Here is a 14,629-nt window from a genome sequence, read left to right as displayed (position 1 = left end):
AAAAGAAACTTTGGTACACCCATTCAGCTTGCCAGGGTGTTATGCCTTCATTCTTTTTTTCCTAAAGTGTCACAAACCTGTGTTCTGTTTAAGTCATCTGCTCTTCATTTTACAGATAGAGAATGCACGGCCCAAGAGAATCGGCCAAGTGTTAAGCAGTGGAGTTTGGGAATTCAGGGCCAGTCCTAACATCCAGTGAAACCATCACCACAGACTTACCACCCATTGTCACTTTTCCAGTTTGCTTTCTGAACCCTCAACTTCCTGCCATCAGAAACATGTGACATGCGGCTTCTTCTCTGCCTACAGAACCAAGGCATAATGAGAATTGTTCCACAAATTTCTCACGATGCACAAACAGCCCCACCAAGCCATACGTGGAGAGAGGAACATCGCTTTATTAATAACAAACTCTTGGGAGAGCTGACCGCCGGAGAACTAATTTCTCACAAGACTAAACTCGTACAGAGTAAGAAATGCAAAATGAAACAATAAAGTCAAGGAAGGGTCTATTGCAACTTGGGACCTCAGTGTGGCATCAGAGTTTAAGGCTTTGAGGGCAAAATGAAGAGGTGAAGCGTGTTTGGTAACCCTAAAGTTGCAGCGATGGGTTGGCTACTCACTACATAGCACTCCTTAGACACATTCTAGTACAGTACAGATCATGAGGGGTGAGCCAGAAAAAAACGCTTTAGAGAAAGAACAGTCAAAACGCAATGTGGTTGTACAAACTTCACTCAAATCATTTCCCACAGCCTCTCTTCTTCTTCTTCTTACAAATCGAACCCTCACTCTTAATTTAATTATCAAGTGCTTATTCATTTGCCCGGAGTGTGATCCAGGATTTAGTGCACACAGGAAAAAAGCAGAGTTAAATTGTAAACACACACACAGCAGCTTGCACACACACACACACACACACACACACACACACACACACACACACTGAGACGTAACATTCTCTTGCTACCTGAATCAGAGATGAACTGAAAGTGTTTGGCAACCTTGAAGCCTATGAAAGTGGGAGTCTAGAGGAACAGCTAATTAAGACGCTGCTGTGCCCCCTCCTTCCCCAAACTGTGAAAGATTCTCTTAAGCATTAGTGTGGGGAGTTTCTGCATACAAACTGACTCCCTTAGATGTTAGTTGGGAAGTGATTTGTGTCAATGTATGGAGATCAACTCCTTCTCCCTTTCCTCATCCCAGTCCTTGCATGCCAGATCTCTTTTTCTTCTACCTTTCTCGCTGTTTTATCTCCTGATTGGGGCAGAACAGTGGAGGCAAAGGAGATAACAAGTTCTGGGAGTTCAGACCCATACAGCTGTGTTAAAATCAAACCCTGACTGAGTGTGTTCTATTGTGTTGTGGATCTTCTTGGTGCAATGTTTGGCCTTGGCCTTGCCTGTTTCCTTCTTTTGGCACCTTTCTGCTTTGTCGTGTGAGTTTGCTAGGTTCCCATGGACCGGGAAGTAAAAGGTTCCCTTCTGTTTGCTTGCCTTTTTGGGCCTCTTTAAGATTTCGGCCTCTTTGTCTTCTGTCGGCAGCCAGCAAGGCTTCTCCTTCAGCAGCCTGTCTCGATCTGGCCGGACGCTCCTTAAGAACTTCTTAAAGATATTGGCTGTGAGAGAGAACTTTCTGCAAAAGTCCTGGGACCTGCTGCTTGACAGGGTTGTCTCATTCTTCTCCACCTTTTTGTCTATCTCAGGCAAATCCAACCAGTTTCCAACCAAATCAGCAAAGATGTTGTCGCCCAAGATGAGAGGCTGTCGATTCCTGCTCTGAGACATTAGCGAAGAAGTCCAGTCGTTGGTCTCATCAGAGAACTGACATTCCCTGCACCCCGATCTACTCTCGGACCAGCTGTTTGTGTCTTGGGAAAACCAGCTTCTCGTCATGTGCTCACTGGATGACTCAAACGTCCTCGGAGAATGGTACTCTGCCGTGCTCACTGTTGATGAATGTCCGCTCGCATGATAGTAGTCCTCACTGCTTATGCTGTTAAGGGAAGAAGCCATGTATCCATGGCTACTGTCTGGCAAAGTAATGTGGTGAAGCGGGCTGGTGGATTGTGACCCCTGAGTAGAGCACGAAAAGGCTGAGGAACTGCAGTCCTGCAAGTAGCTTCTTCCCAGCAGCTTCTCGCCCTGTCTGCTGGCTTCACACCTTGCTCTTGGTGCCTCCTTATTGTTTTGACAATATTGGTGCTGGCCAATTCCTGGAACCTGGCTTACATTGCTTGAGATCTCCAGCTGTTCCAAAGCTGTCTGGACCTGGAGGAGTTTCAGCTCCTGCAGAGCACCCATCATGCAGTTCATCTGTTCATGTAGCCCGTCCCCAACCTCCTTCATGGAAAGCTGTTAGGAGAGGGGGGAGAAAAAGAGGATTTCAGATTAGTGCAGAAGAAGCCAAATGACAACAGCAGGTCTCACTGAGACAACAGAGAAAGAGAAGTGAACTCTGTTCTCTTCCACTTGTCTGGCCTTATATAGAGATCTATAAATATCATGCATTACTAGGCTGGATTCTTTCTATGTTTTCAGCAGGATACAGACCTGCAAAGAATTTGAAAGCTGTATAATCTGATCTGGTCATTGGTACAGTTTTTATTCTTTCTATCTATCATCTATCTATCTATCATCTATCTATCTATCTATCTATCTATCTATCTATCTATCATCTATCTATCTATCTATCTATCTATCTATCTATCTATCTATCTATCATCTATCTATCTATCATCTATCTATCTATCTATCTATCTATCTATCTATCTATCTATCTATCATCATCTCCTATGTTTCAGCCAACCAGCATTTGATTGAATTTCATCAGTTTCATTCTTCTTCAGTGTGCACAACAAACTACTTCAGTATTACAAGTCAGCTCCCTGGGCAATTCCCAGATATTGAGTAAGTAGCACATAGTCCTCCACAGAGGTACTGTATGCCCATAATTTTTTTTGCAGAACTGTGATCTTTCGTTTTCTGTTTTTCTATGCTGCCCCAGGTTCCTTTCGGAAGAAGTGCAGGATATAAATTCAGGGTTGCTGTTTTTTAAAAAACTTTTTTTCATATCATGCATGCAATCAAGCATCAAGATTCCTTATAAAAAATTAACCCTATTACCCTGAGAAAGTGGCCTAGTTCTTACAAACAGCAGATGAAGTGGCAAATCTGGCTATGGGCAGTACCATTTCAAACTATAGGCAGGGGCTCCCATGATTATACACTTCATGCAAAAAAAATCTATGCACAAAGAAGCCTAGTATGTCAGGAGGAAGACATGATGTGCAAAGTTCTGCATCTGAAGCGAATGTTTTTGTATGGGAGAACATTCAGTGATCTGAGCCTGTACCATAAATGTGAAATGGGGCAGTCCAGATACAGACTTACCACCTTATCTGCTGTTTGCAGAAACGCAAGTCATAGCTTCATATACTTCTAAGAAATGACAAAAATATATTATCAATGACAGTGATTATTATGATAATCATCACCAGTAAAGGGGATTATTGCTTTAAATATGCACACAAGTTTATAAACTTAAAACAAAAAAAGAGGGGAGGGGGTCCCCCCGCCCTCTCCTGGGTTGCTTCCAGACTAGACCTATCATTAGCACGGATTTCTTGCTACCTTCCTGCCATGCTAAACACGCCGGCTATTTTCTGCAGCTTCTAAATTCTCCACTCTGCACTTTCACTGCATGCTTTCCCTTACAGAGGAACCAGATCTGATTCCCAACGCGGCATCATAAAACAAACGGGCCATACTTCCTAACAGCTGCCTGCCACTATACCCTCTTTTTCTCTCTTGCACAGAGCTGCAGGAGAGAAGCTGGAACTCTTTGATGTGCTTTTCAACCCGTTTCACGGCTGAGCCTGCAACTACATGTCTGTTATCACCATGCGTTGTTCAAAAACTCACTGCATTCTCTTTAAGTGAGGGTTTGGGGGGAGCGTCTCTTGCTCTGCAGCTGCCCCTTTAACACCCATGCGCAAGGCTGGCAGCTCCATTGCCAGGCATGATCTGCCATCATTTCACTACATTAGCTCTGCTGCCTGCCAGTTCGGCTGTTTCCTTGGGAGCAGAGAATGCAAGATCTCGTCAGGATCAGAGAGGCTCGTACCGTGCTGAAACCGCTAAACGCACCCAGAAGCATGCAAGTGCCTCTCCAATAACTAAGGCTCAAAACTGGACCTAGAGAGGCAGCTGAAGAAGAAGCAAGAAACCCAGCTGCCTGCCAGAATATCAGAGCAAGGAGCTGCCGGGCTGAAAGAGAGGATGCTGCTCCTAACTTCTGATTAAATTTTAAAAGCCCTCTCCTTCTTGGCTAGCTCGTAGCCAAAGCTGCAAAAAAGCTCTGCTGATTTTCTACACAAGTGATAAGCGTGTTCCTAGAAAAAAAAACAGCTCTTCTGTTACCCACATGCAGAACCTCCTGGGAGCCCATCTGTTCTCTAAGCCTCAGAGAAAACTATCACCTTACCTCTTTCCAGATTTGCTGTAATGCCTCTCGTCCTAACCTTTTCCTGCCTTATTAAGGGAAGCCCCCTTTTATCTGGGGCTTTGCAAAGCTGACTTTGGAAACAGCTTGGCCCCTCATTGGACACTTCCCATCAAATCCCCTCGCAGGCCAAGTGGTGTAATCAAGCAACGAGGAGTGACAATGGGTCCTGCAGTAATGACTGGGGCTGACAGGGGAAGCCGGCATATGCTGGATGGCTGTGCTGTTCACTTCATTGATTCAATTAACTCCCCCGTTTTTTGGAGGGGGGAGGAAGGAGGGGTATAGTCAGTCACAAAGCACGCCTCATGTGACAAGGACCTATTAGGAATTATTAATATTTCAGGCGCGCTCATTCCCAGCGTCTGTCTCAAGAGAGGGAGATGATAACAAAGGAGCATAAGGGTTTGAGTCCAATGGTCCAGATTTGGCACTCTCCCTACTATGGCCTGAGCTTAATTCCTAGCCAGGAAACATTTCTCTCCTTTCAATTTTTCCCAAATTCCAGTGGCAGAATATATACCCAAATTTTACTTCTACCCCATTCAGCTAAAATATCTTAAATAACCAGGCTGGGAACAAGGCCTTTCATTGGAGGTCTTGGGCAACCATTGTCAATCACGTCAAATGGTTCTGAGCATGACTGACGACTGACTGGGCTCAGTAGAAAGAACGGGATATCAAATCCAAACTTGTCCAAGAACTATTTGATTTTCTTTTATGGGCACTGAGATGGATACACACACACACAGTGTTTTTTTCCAGGGGGTTCTCAAGGGTATGCAGTACCGGCACCTGTTTTTCATTGTTAAAAAGTGTGGTACTTACTATGACAACTTCATGGTGAGTACCAGCACCTATTTTTCTAGGAGGGGGGTACAGTGTGTGTGTGCGCGCATGCTAGGCTGGATCTAGCAGTGCCAAAAGGGGGCACTCAGTTTTGCAAATATTTTCACACACACCCTTGCAAACGAAGTGCATATTTTTTGGGTAACTGTGCTAAGGATGCTCAGAGAGAAGACACGCCGTGGTGCACCTGCAGCAGGACAACTGGATGCCTACATCGGCTCCAGCTGCAACAAAACATGCCTCTCCTGTATCGGTCTCTACAGCCTCAGCAGGTGCTATAACCCTCCAACAGTTTGACTTCACCCCCCAAAGGCGCAATCCTTTATTGTCTCCCGGGACAGACGGATGCCAGCTTTATAGTTCCACTCTGATGTTATGATTTTTTATTTTTTATTTTTTAAAAAACTAACTTCAAACTTCACTTGCATTTTGGCATAAAACCTCAGAGAGCGAGCCTGATGCTGCTGGAGGTGCTTTTAGCAGAAGTTATGCAAGGCTTGTTACATAAGGCATCCCGCAGCAAGATGTCTTAAAGCACTAGAGATTCTGTGTGCCATTTTGAGGCAGGGTGTGCTGTGAAGTGAGCTAAAGCATCTCAGTTAAAGCTGCAAGGGAACACAAAATAATGGCTAATTAACAACGGGTCCCTAAACATGTCTTATTCATTGTTATGCACTTTTAACTAGCTGACTCCAGGAGTAATTGCTTCCAGCTGTTAAGATGAGACATTTAGGACCAAGATTTGGAGGCTCATCTCTTCTCCACAATCATCCCTGCTTCTCACCATCTCATAAAGCCCAAGGAATGCGGAAGTTACTGCTCCTTTTCCTCGCTCTTCTCACTGCTTATTTGCAAATCTGTCCCCTTCAGCTTCTTTCCGTTTCTCATTTCCCCCCATCTTGAGTTCAGTTCCCCACATTCCAACATCAGTGTGTGGATTTTTTGAAACAAAAACCCTAATAAGTTCAGAAGAGCCTGCTGGATCAGGCCAGTGGCCCATCTAGTCCAACAAAGCGGGTTCTCCTTCATGGAGAGCACGTGTTGCGGTGGGAGCAACCATGACATGCCCTGTTGCTGGGCGGGTTAGTTTGGATGACCACAAATTTGATTGGGCACCCCCAATGTTGCCGGGGAAAATTGATGGTTGCAATTTTATTTGATTGATGGGGGTGCTATATAGGTCCCTGTGCGCAGCGTTGAGCTTCCTCTTTTCGCTGCACACATTGGATTACCCGCCTACCCTCCCTTTAATTAGGGTTTGTTTGCGCTGACCTTGCTATGCCTGTCACAGGGTCGTTTGCTTTGGAGCAGGGGCCTGGTAGGAATTTTACCATTTGGCTGATTGGCTGGTGCCATTTGGGTTTTGCCTACTGCGTAGCAAATCGTCACAACTTGTAAGTTGCGGTTAGGCATTGGTTAATTTTTTGGTTGGTGGAGGGGATGAGGTTGGCTGTGCCTGCCCCTTCAATGCTGCTGCTGCAAGGGTAGTCCGTTAAAGGACTCCAGAGGCTTGCCATGCTTTTGTCCGTATCCCTGACAAAGGGCTAGGACCATGCAAGAGCCCCAGGAAGCATTTGGGGAGAGGTGTGAGCCTGGCACCCAGCTTTATTCTCTCCCCAAAATTGTTTACCCTTACTGACTTCCACACGGATGTGGTTGTCAGTTCTGTTCCTACCTCCAAGTGGGAGCAGATAGTTGCTAACCAATGCCTAAGCAACCACTCACATACTGTAATTCAATAAAGTTGTGGCCAAAATTATGCCAAAACCCAAAACAAAAATGATGTGTGAACCGTGTTTTTATTCAGGGGTGTCTTGGGGGTCCTTGACACGCAACCTGTTTTCACAGAGACCAACCAAATGCCTTGGGGAAGCCTGTGCACAGTGTGGATGCAGCCTTGAGAAGATTGAGTCCAAGTGTTGTTTTTTGTTTGAGAGTTGGGATTTGGATGCTAGAAACAGTCCGTGGTCTTTTCCCTATCTTGATTTGCCCCTTGCTGCCCTGATCTGACCCTATTGCACAGCCTGACAGTGAGATCCAAAGACATTAGGGTGCAGACAGAAACTGAAAGCCCTGGGACTGTTTCTTCTACAACATCTTAGTGGTCATCTAAGGCAGAGAAGAGAAGAATCCATACTTGTGTTGTTCTCACCACTAACTTCTGCAGCCCAGGCCTGAATGCAAAGGTCATAATTAATTGAAGAGCTGGAATTTTTTATTTAGGTGAGCTTTATATAATCAGACACAATAGTTACATAAAGTGCCCTGAAGATAAACTTCCCATCAAGCCAACTGACAGGTATATAGAGTGGCATCTCCTGAAAAATTTAATGGATTTACTTAACTAAAGGAATTTTCCTGTGCTACTTGCTCTGAAAATCTTACACATGGGAAATGTAAGAACCCTATATTCCATATGCTAGCTAAATATCTTTTGCAGCAACAAAACAGAGTTATAAAAGCAAAGACACAGAATATTCAGTTCTATACTCCAAAGGTCTATGCTAGTTTTAGGCAAGTCCTGGCCCATTTTGTTCTCATTTTGTTCCCAGTTGGGTAATTTTCTGAGGATGAGACCTGAGGCTACACAAACTGCAGAATGGCAATGGACTTAGATTTTTGTGTATATAGGAAGAAAGTAGTTTCTACTTAAAAGTTGTTTTTCAGTTGACAAGAAAAACCCCAAAACATTTTCCTTACCTGTTGTTAGCTCTATTGGTTTTGGTTTACTTTCAGCTAAAAACCAGAGAAAAGGCACACAAATATGCTAAGCTTTTTTTTTTAATAGCTTACCATAAGTTTTTTTTTTGTTTGCTTGGCAGCACTCAGTGTTGTAAATGTTTACTGCTTCAACTTTTGATTCACCTTACAACTGTATAAACAAGTTATAGGCTGAGATGAATTCAGGCTCTGGTTTGGAGGTTCTCACGATAAAGGGCTGTATCTGAACTGCTTTGCAAATTAATTCCATGAATTTTATGCTATGTATACTTACAAATCAAATAGGCTGTATCCAAAGCAATTGTGCAGTGAATTCTGCTTTGTGCAACCTAACTTCACAAGAAATGGGAAAGGCAGGAAATGCAAAGGAAATAAAAAGGGAAGAGCTCAAGAGGATGTCATAGTGGAATTAGATGGCAGAGGTAGCCAATACAGTGCCCTTCAAATGTTGTTGGACGGCTCCCATCATCCATGAAGATCAGCCATACTTGCTGGGGCTGATGGGTGTTGAAGTCAAACAACATCTGAAGGACACCAGTACCCCGGCAAAGCCTGCCCTTGAATATGCAGATACTATCCCATGCCTCCAGAACCAGGTGGGCTTCTATTAATCTCAATGTAATATTTATTTAAACAAAACAAAACATGTCCTTTCTGAAGACATAAACACAACTAAGGTTAGCATCTTGGTCCATTTCAATTGTCTTTCCCCAACCAATTCAAGTCTTTGGAAATGAGCATAAAAGAGAACCTCATTTGAAACACTTGGTATCTTATCTCTCTGCCGATCTATTTGTTTTTGTAAGAGAGCCAGCGTTTGCAATGCTTCCCTGGAATTCAGTGTCAGTCGATCCCCTTGAGACAAATTTGTTTTTGTTTCCAGCTTGTCACCACATCTGTGCTGCCCGGGACCGTGGTAATATTTTGGTACAGATGGAGGAAAAGAGGGATAACACGGCCCAGCTGAACTAGAAGCCAGAAGAAGCTTCTCATAATTGGAAGGAAGACAGATGTCCGGCCCCTGGATGAAAGAGGTGTTGTGAGAGGAAGTTATTGTTAAGTGAAACCCTGGGAACAGGAAAAGGGGGATTGCCATGGCAGCTTTTAATAAAGAGGGGGAGGAAACAGAACCCTCAATGAACAATATTTGGATTCTTCGAAAAGGATGCTATAATCAGCACAAAAGGATTTTACAGAAATGACATCAATTCCATGGGGGTGATGTTTCTTGGCAGTGGCGGGGTGGTGCTGCTGCATGGATAAAGTAATTGATGCAGGTGCTGCATTCAAGCAAATCTTCCAGTGAAGAAGTATGTATATTGGAATTTGCTAGTAGAAGACAAAAATTAAGAAAACAAAATGCACAATCCACTGAGACGTATTTCTGTGTCAGCCCCTTTGAAATGAAAAAATGAAGAGAAACATGTCTGAGGACCACCTTGATGATGAGCCTAACCACTCTCTGCACTGGTTTGGTGCATTGTAAGTGCAAATGCAATATCAACAAAAACATCAGACTTGAAGCTGGGTGTTCTCAACTCTGACCCACTCATCATCTATTAGCCTAGTCCACCACTCGGGTTCATTCTAGATGTCATGGACAAACTATGCTTTGACCGTCGTGACTATGCTATGGACCCACTCACATCCCCCTTCCCCACACGTGTTTGGATTCCCTCTCGCTTCCTGGATTGTTATAGCTATAGCTTGTAGTTGCATTTAAATCAGGCAATCTTTGATTAATCTATGATTAATTTGGCTCCAGGCCAGAATTGGACCAGGCAGCCCTAAAAATTGAGGACTGTCTTTATACAATAGGAATGACCACCCTATTAGGGTTTTAGAATAACATGCATTGAAAACTGTACACATTTTAAAAATAAAAAAGTATGATTCCTGATGCACATTTTTATCAATTGAAAGTGATTTATTGAACTAACTGATGAAGTGCTGCAACTATATATTTTAGTTAATTTCTAAACCTTTTAAAAGGCAAACATGCACACACACTCTTGGGTGCAGATCTGCAGCTATCCGGAGGTGTTGAAGTCAGTGATGCTCTCACTCTGCAGCAAGGGTACCTCCTCATTATGTGTGATTAAACTGATGAGTTGCTTCTGGGTTGCACTAGTGCTAGAAAGTCAGAACTTTCCCCCCTCTCACCTAAATTAATCCTACAATTAAGCTAAAAAATTGTGATGCAGCTCTATGCAGTCCCAGTTTTACATTTCCCCTGGCGTGGATTTACTGAGAAGTTATATCTTGCATGATTTGCGGAGTGTCAACAGAAAAGCTATTTCTTTAATGTGCGTCTCTCGAGTGACTCAGAGCTAACAACTAGTTTCAAACTGTTTGAGACTAAGTGTGCCTTGTGTAATTCTCTGTAGCTTTGTAACAGACCAAAGGGAATTTAGCCAAAGGGTGCTAATCCCATTTCCCTGCATGGTAATCCACCAGAGCTTTTACCTTTTAGTCATATGAGTCAAAGGTAGTTTAAGGTTGGCGCCACATGGATAAGCTACAAGCTGCATTTCCATGACCTAAGGAGGAATGGCGAAGGCAGGGTAGCTGACTCAGCTTTCTTCCTGGCCTTATCCAGACCTTATCTGACTAAGTATGCAAAGCTACTCCCTATCAACCCTTCACAATGTCTGATACAATTGCCCCTAAGCACACACTAACAAGCAACAATTATCAACTTGTCTAGGTTTCCTGTTCATGGTTTCCAGTATGATACTGCATTCCCCTCCCTGTCTCTCTTTCCAGGGTTGCCTCAGAAGAGGAGGAGTATCAGCACAAGGCTATCTGAATTTTATGAATAAAAAGTAGTGTGGAGTACTCCTGTTAAGAGTTTCAGGTAGCCATGCCCTTTCCAGTATCCTTCATTCCATTTCCTCTCCCCATCAGTTTTTCATTCCATCCAAAGCAGTCAGCATTCCATACAACTGAGCATGCTTAGTTCGTAAGCTGCATTGACACCTTCTCCTAACCTCCCCGCTGGTGTTCCTGAAGGTATTTTGGGTATGTGGTGGTGGGTCTACTTCCACAAACCTGGGTCTGCTGATCAGTTTCTCTTGTGAGCCGATGGTGGCATTTTGGCTACATATTTGGCCACATTTGGCAAATGAATTATCTGTTAGTATACAGGATGCCAGCATCTTAAAAAAGCAGAGACATCACCTTGCCAACAAAGGTCCGTATAGTTAAAGCTATGGTTTTCCCAGTAGTGATGTATGGAAGTGAGAGCTGGACCATAAAGAACGCTGATCGCCAAAGAATTGATGCTTTTGAATTATGGTGCTGGAGGAGACTCTTGAGAGTCACATGGACTGCAAGAAGACCAAACGTATCCATTCTTAAGGAAATCAGCCCTGAGTGCTCACTGGAAGGACAGATCCTGAAGCTGAGACTCCAATACTTTGGCCACCTCATGAGACGAGAAGACTCCCTGGAAAAGACCCTGATGTTGTGAAAGATGGAGGGCACAAGGAGAAGGGGACAACAGAGGACGAGATGGTTGGATAGTGTTCTCGAAGCTGCCAGCATGAGTTTGACTAAACTGTGGGAAGCAGTGGAAGACAGGAGTGCCTGGCGTGCTCTGGTCCATGGGGTCACAAAGAGTCGGACACAACTAAATGACTAAACAACAACAACATATAGGATGCCAATAAAGGAGAGTCAACTGTGAGGGAGAAAGAGGCAACTTTACAAGGCTGGTGGCCTAGAACAGAGAGCTGGGGGTGCTGGGAGCCCAACATCTCCCCAAGGTAGAAAAACGCTGATCATACAGTTTAAAGAATCAGGTTGTGGGCAATGGCTGAGAATTCTGCCTGAGAGCTTGGACTGAACCATCCTTGGTCATGCAAATCCCAATAACATACACAACATTCACACAATACAATTGAAAACAGAAATAAAACAATGGCAAACCATATAAAAATGTAAAAGCTGAAATTAAACCAGACACAGTTTTGGGTGCTCGGAATAATCCCCACTCCCTCGTGATCTGAGCAAATCTCTATATGGCCAAAACATCCCTAGGGGGTCTCTAGAGATGGTTCAACAAACATTTCCGATGTGCCGCTTCATAATCTAACACCACCCAAGCATAAAAATAAGCAATGGCGCATTTATGAACAGTAGCAAACCATTTCTCGCTGAGAGACATAAATCCAAGCGTTTTCAAGAGCAAAGGTCTTTGTGCGTGTTATGTGAGGCTGCATCCACAAGGAAAGAAGCCATTGCCTCTCACTGATCCCATTCTGGGCTGTCAACTTGTGAACCCAATTGCTCTTCAGCTGTGAATTCTGCCAGCAGAGGCAGAGACGGTAATGGGAGGTCAATAGGATAATGCACATTACTATAGCTGCATTTACACAATATTGCCTTGCTGGCTAATTGAGTTAACATCTAAATCTTACTGGAACGCCACCCAGACAGCCTCTCCTCAGGAAGTGTATTTTTCAAGCATGTGAAGTGTACGTACAAATTGCTACATGGAAGCCAGTGAGTGTCACAGAAGCCAGGAGGAGGTAGCTGGCATATAAATACTGTAAAGGAGCTACGCTTTCTCCATCACAAGGAATGTTCTTTTGTTGTACTGTGATGTACAGGGAGGGGTGGGCAGAACACTGCCAAACTCATGTTCTTGGCAGTTCTTGGAGATAAGTTAACCTGTCCTCTCCCCCAAAATGTGAGGGATAATAGCCTGGTGCTTAGAAAAGCTTCCCCCCTCCCCTGTATACCACACTCCACTTCAGAAAGGAACTGGTCTCAAATTCCCATCATCATGTGTAGCACCAACCCATTCCTGTCTCAGATGCTTTAATTGAGATTCCTGCATTGGTGCATTGCAGGGAATTGGACTATATGACTCTTGGGGCGTTCCTTTCAACTCTACAATTCCCTTTGTGTCCTTTGGAACCACATGAGCTAAATCACTAAAGATGCTTTGCAAAAGAATTAACACTCACTCAGATCAACTTTTTGGCAAAAGGGAAAAAAAAGGTACATGCTCTAAACTAAAGACGCCACCTGAACAGTGGCTTAGTATAAATACGTAAATGTGTGGGATCCCAAAGAGGAATAAAAGAATTGTAGAGTTGGAAGGAACCCCAAGAGTCACCTAGTCTAATGCCCCACAATGCACGAATATGAGGAGATAATGACATTACAGCCCCTTTGTTCATCCCTGGTCCTTTCACCTCAGTGCAGTGCAGCAGCTAGGTCAAGGTTTGGCTTGGGGTTATTGCCAGAACCTGGGGTTGTGCTTAAGCTTCTTCCCCCTTAACCATGAGCTGTAGCCAATGGATGGAATTCAATTAGCGTTCAACGGGGCATGAGCGAGCGGGATGAGGTCCCCTTGCGCAACAAGACTTTCCTTCCACAACTCCAGGTTATATTTTAGTAAGATCTAATTTATATATTTTAATTGCTGCTCTATCTGTGCTGTCCCTGTTATACCGAAATGCAAGTTTAAATGTATCCCTATTGTGTTTCATGACACAATTTTGTGTCATGATTTTGTATGTGAGCTGGAACTGGTCTGTGACTGAAATAATAGATTCATTCATTCAAGACTTTCCTTCCTTTGCTCCACCCTGCACTGTATGGGGTTTTCTTCAACCCTCTAGAGCAGACTTAGGGGGCACATGGTGGGGAGGAGAGGTAGAAACTTAGTAGAATCTTGGCCGACATTTGTTCTTGGCTACAGTTCATGGTTAAAGAGGACAATTATACTGGGGTGATGAAGACGGAAAGCCCACTCTGCACCCCTGGTCTGTACTGACTGGCAGGGGCAGCATCTCTCCAGGTTTTCAAACAGAGGAGGATGAAGAATGAACCTGGGACTATATGCATACAAAGAACATGCTCTCCTACTGAGGCTCTTCCTATGCAGACAACACTTGAAAAACTCTGCTCTAGGAAGATCAGAAATTTCAGTTTGAAAACTGCTTCAACGTTTTGTTTTTAATTGCCAAACCCTGCAACTTCACTGCAAAGCAGGTTTCTTCTATTCTCATTTTAAGGATAGGAAACTGAAGCTCAGATCTAAAGACCCCTCCAGGGTCACACAACGAATCTTTGACACCCTGATAGGAACACAGCTCAATCCATACTTATTGTCATGTGGTTTATATCCAGTACCTATGGCAAAATAATGCTAATTAGTTGCTCGCTTAAAAAAACCTTGGATTTTCAGTCTCACACCTTCCATCACTGTTTATTTGGATGCAAAATTTGAGCTAAATACAACTCTGGGTGAGAAGGACAAATCCTCACTCTCCAATGTTTTGTAGAGGGGGTGATTTTAAACATGCACACACGCACACAGCCTGCTGCATGTTTTCATTACCTCACTCTAATTGTAGATTTGATCTGGCACAAGGGCTCTGATGTGGCACTGCTGGCACCTTGAATGGCTTTACCTAAGGCAAGTGAACAGTCACTTCTGGGTATGAATGATTCTGGGCTATCTACAGCCCATCGCAGAGGCAACAGCATACTTTGCTGTGCTTAGGTCTTGAGATATTCTAAAACAAGGGCGAGGAAAGGT

At 43.9% G+C, this 14,629-nt stretch overlaps 1 protein-coding gene across 1 annotated transcript in view; it reads right to left on the bottom strand.

The window, feature by feature from the left end:
• Nucleotides 1-378: 378 nt before the first annotated feature.
• INKA2 (inka box actin regulator 2) overlaps nucleotides 379-14,629 on the bottom strand; it is a 30,771-nt gene continuing 16,520 nt past the window's right edge. The window contains exon 2 of the mRNA XM_081195202.1: nucleotides 379-2,354. Coding sequence (XP_081051328.1) covers nucleotides 1,308-2,354 — 1,047 coding nt within the window. The 3' untranslated portion in view covers nucleotides 379-1,307. The remainder of the gene's footprint in view (nucleotides 2,355-14,629) is intronic.

This window comes from Podarcis bocagei (genome assembly GCF_964188305.1).
Source record: "Podarcis bocagei genome assembly, chromosome: 5".
In the NCBI taxonomy this organism is placed as follows: Eukaryota; Metazoa; Chordata; class Lepidosauria; order Squamata; family Lacertidae; genus Podarcis; species Podarcis bocagei.
Note: the sequence above shows the minus strand (reverse complement) of the source record. Positions and strands in the feature narration are given on the sequence as shown.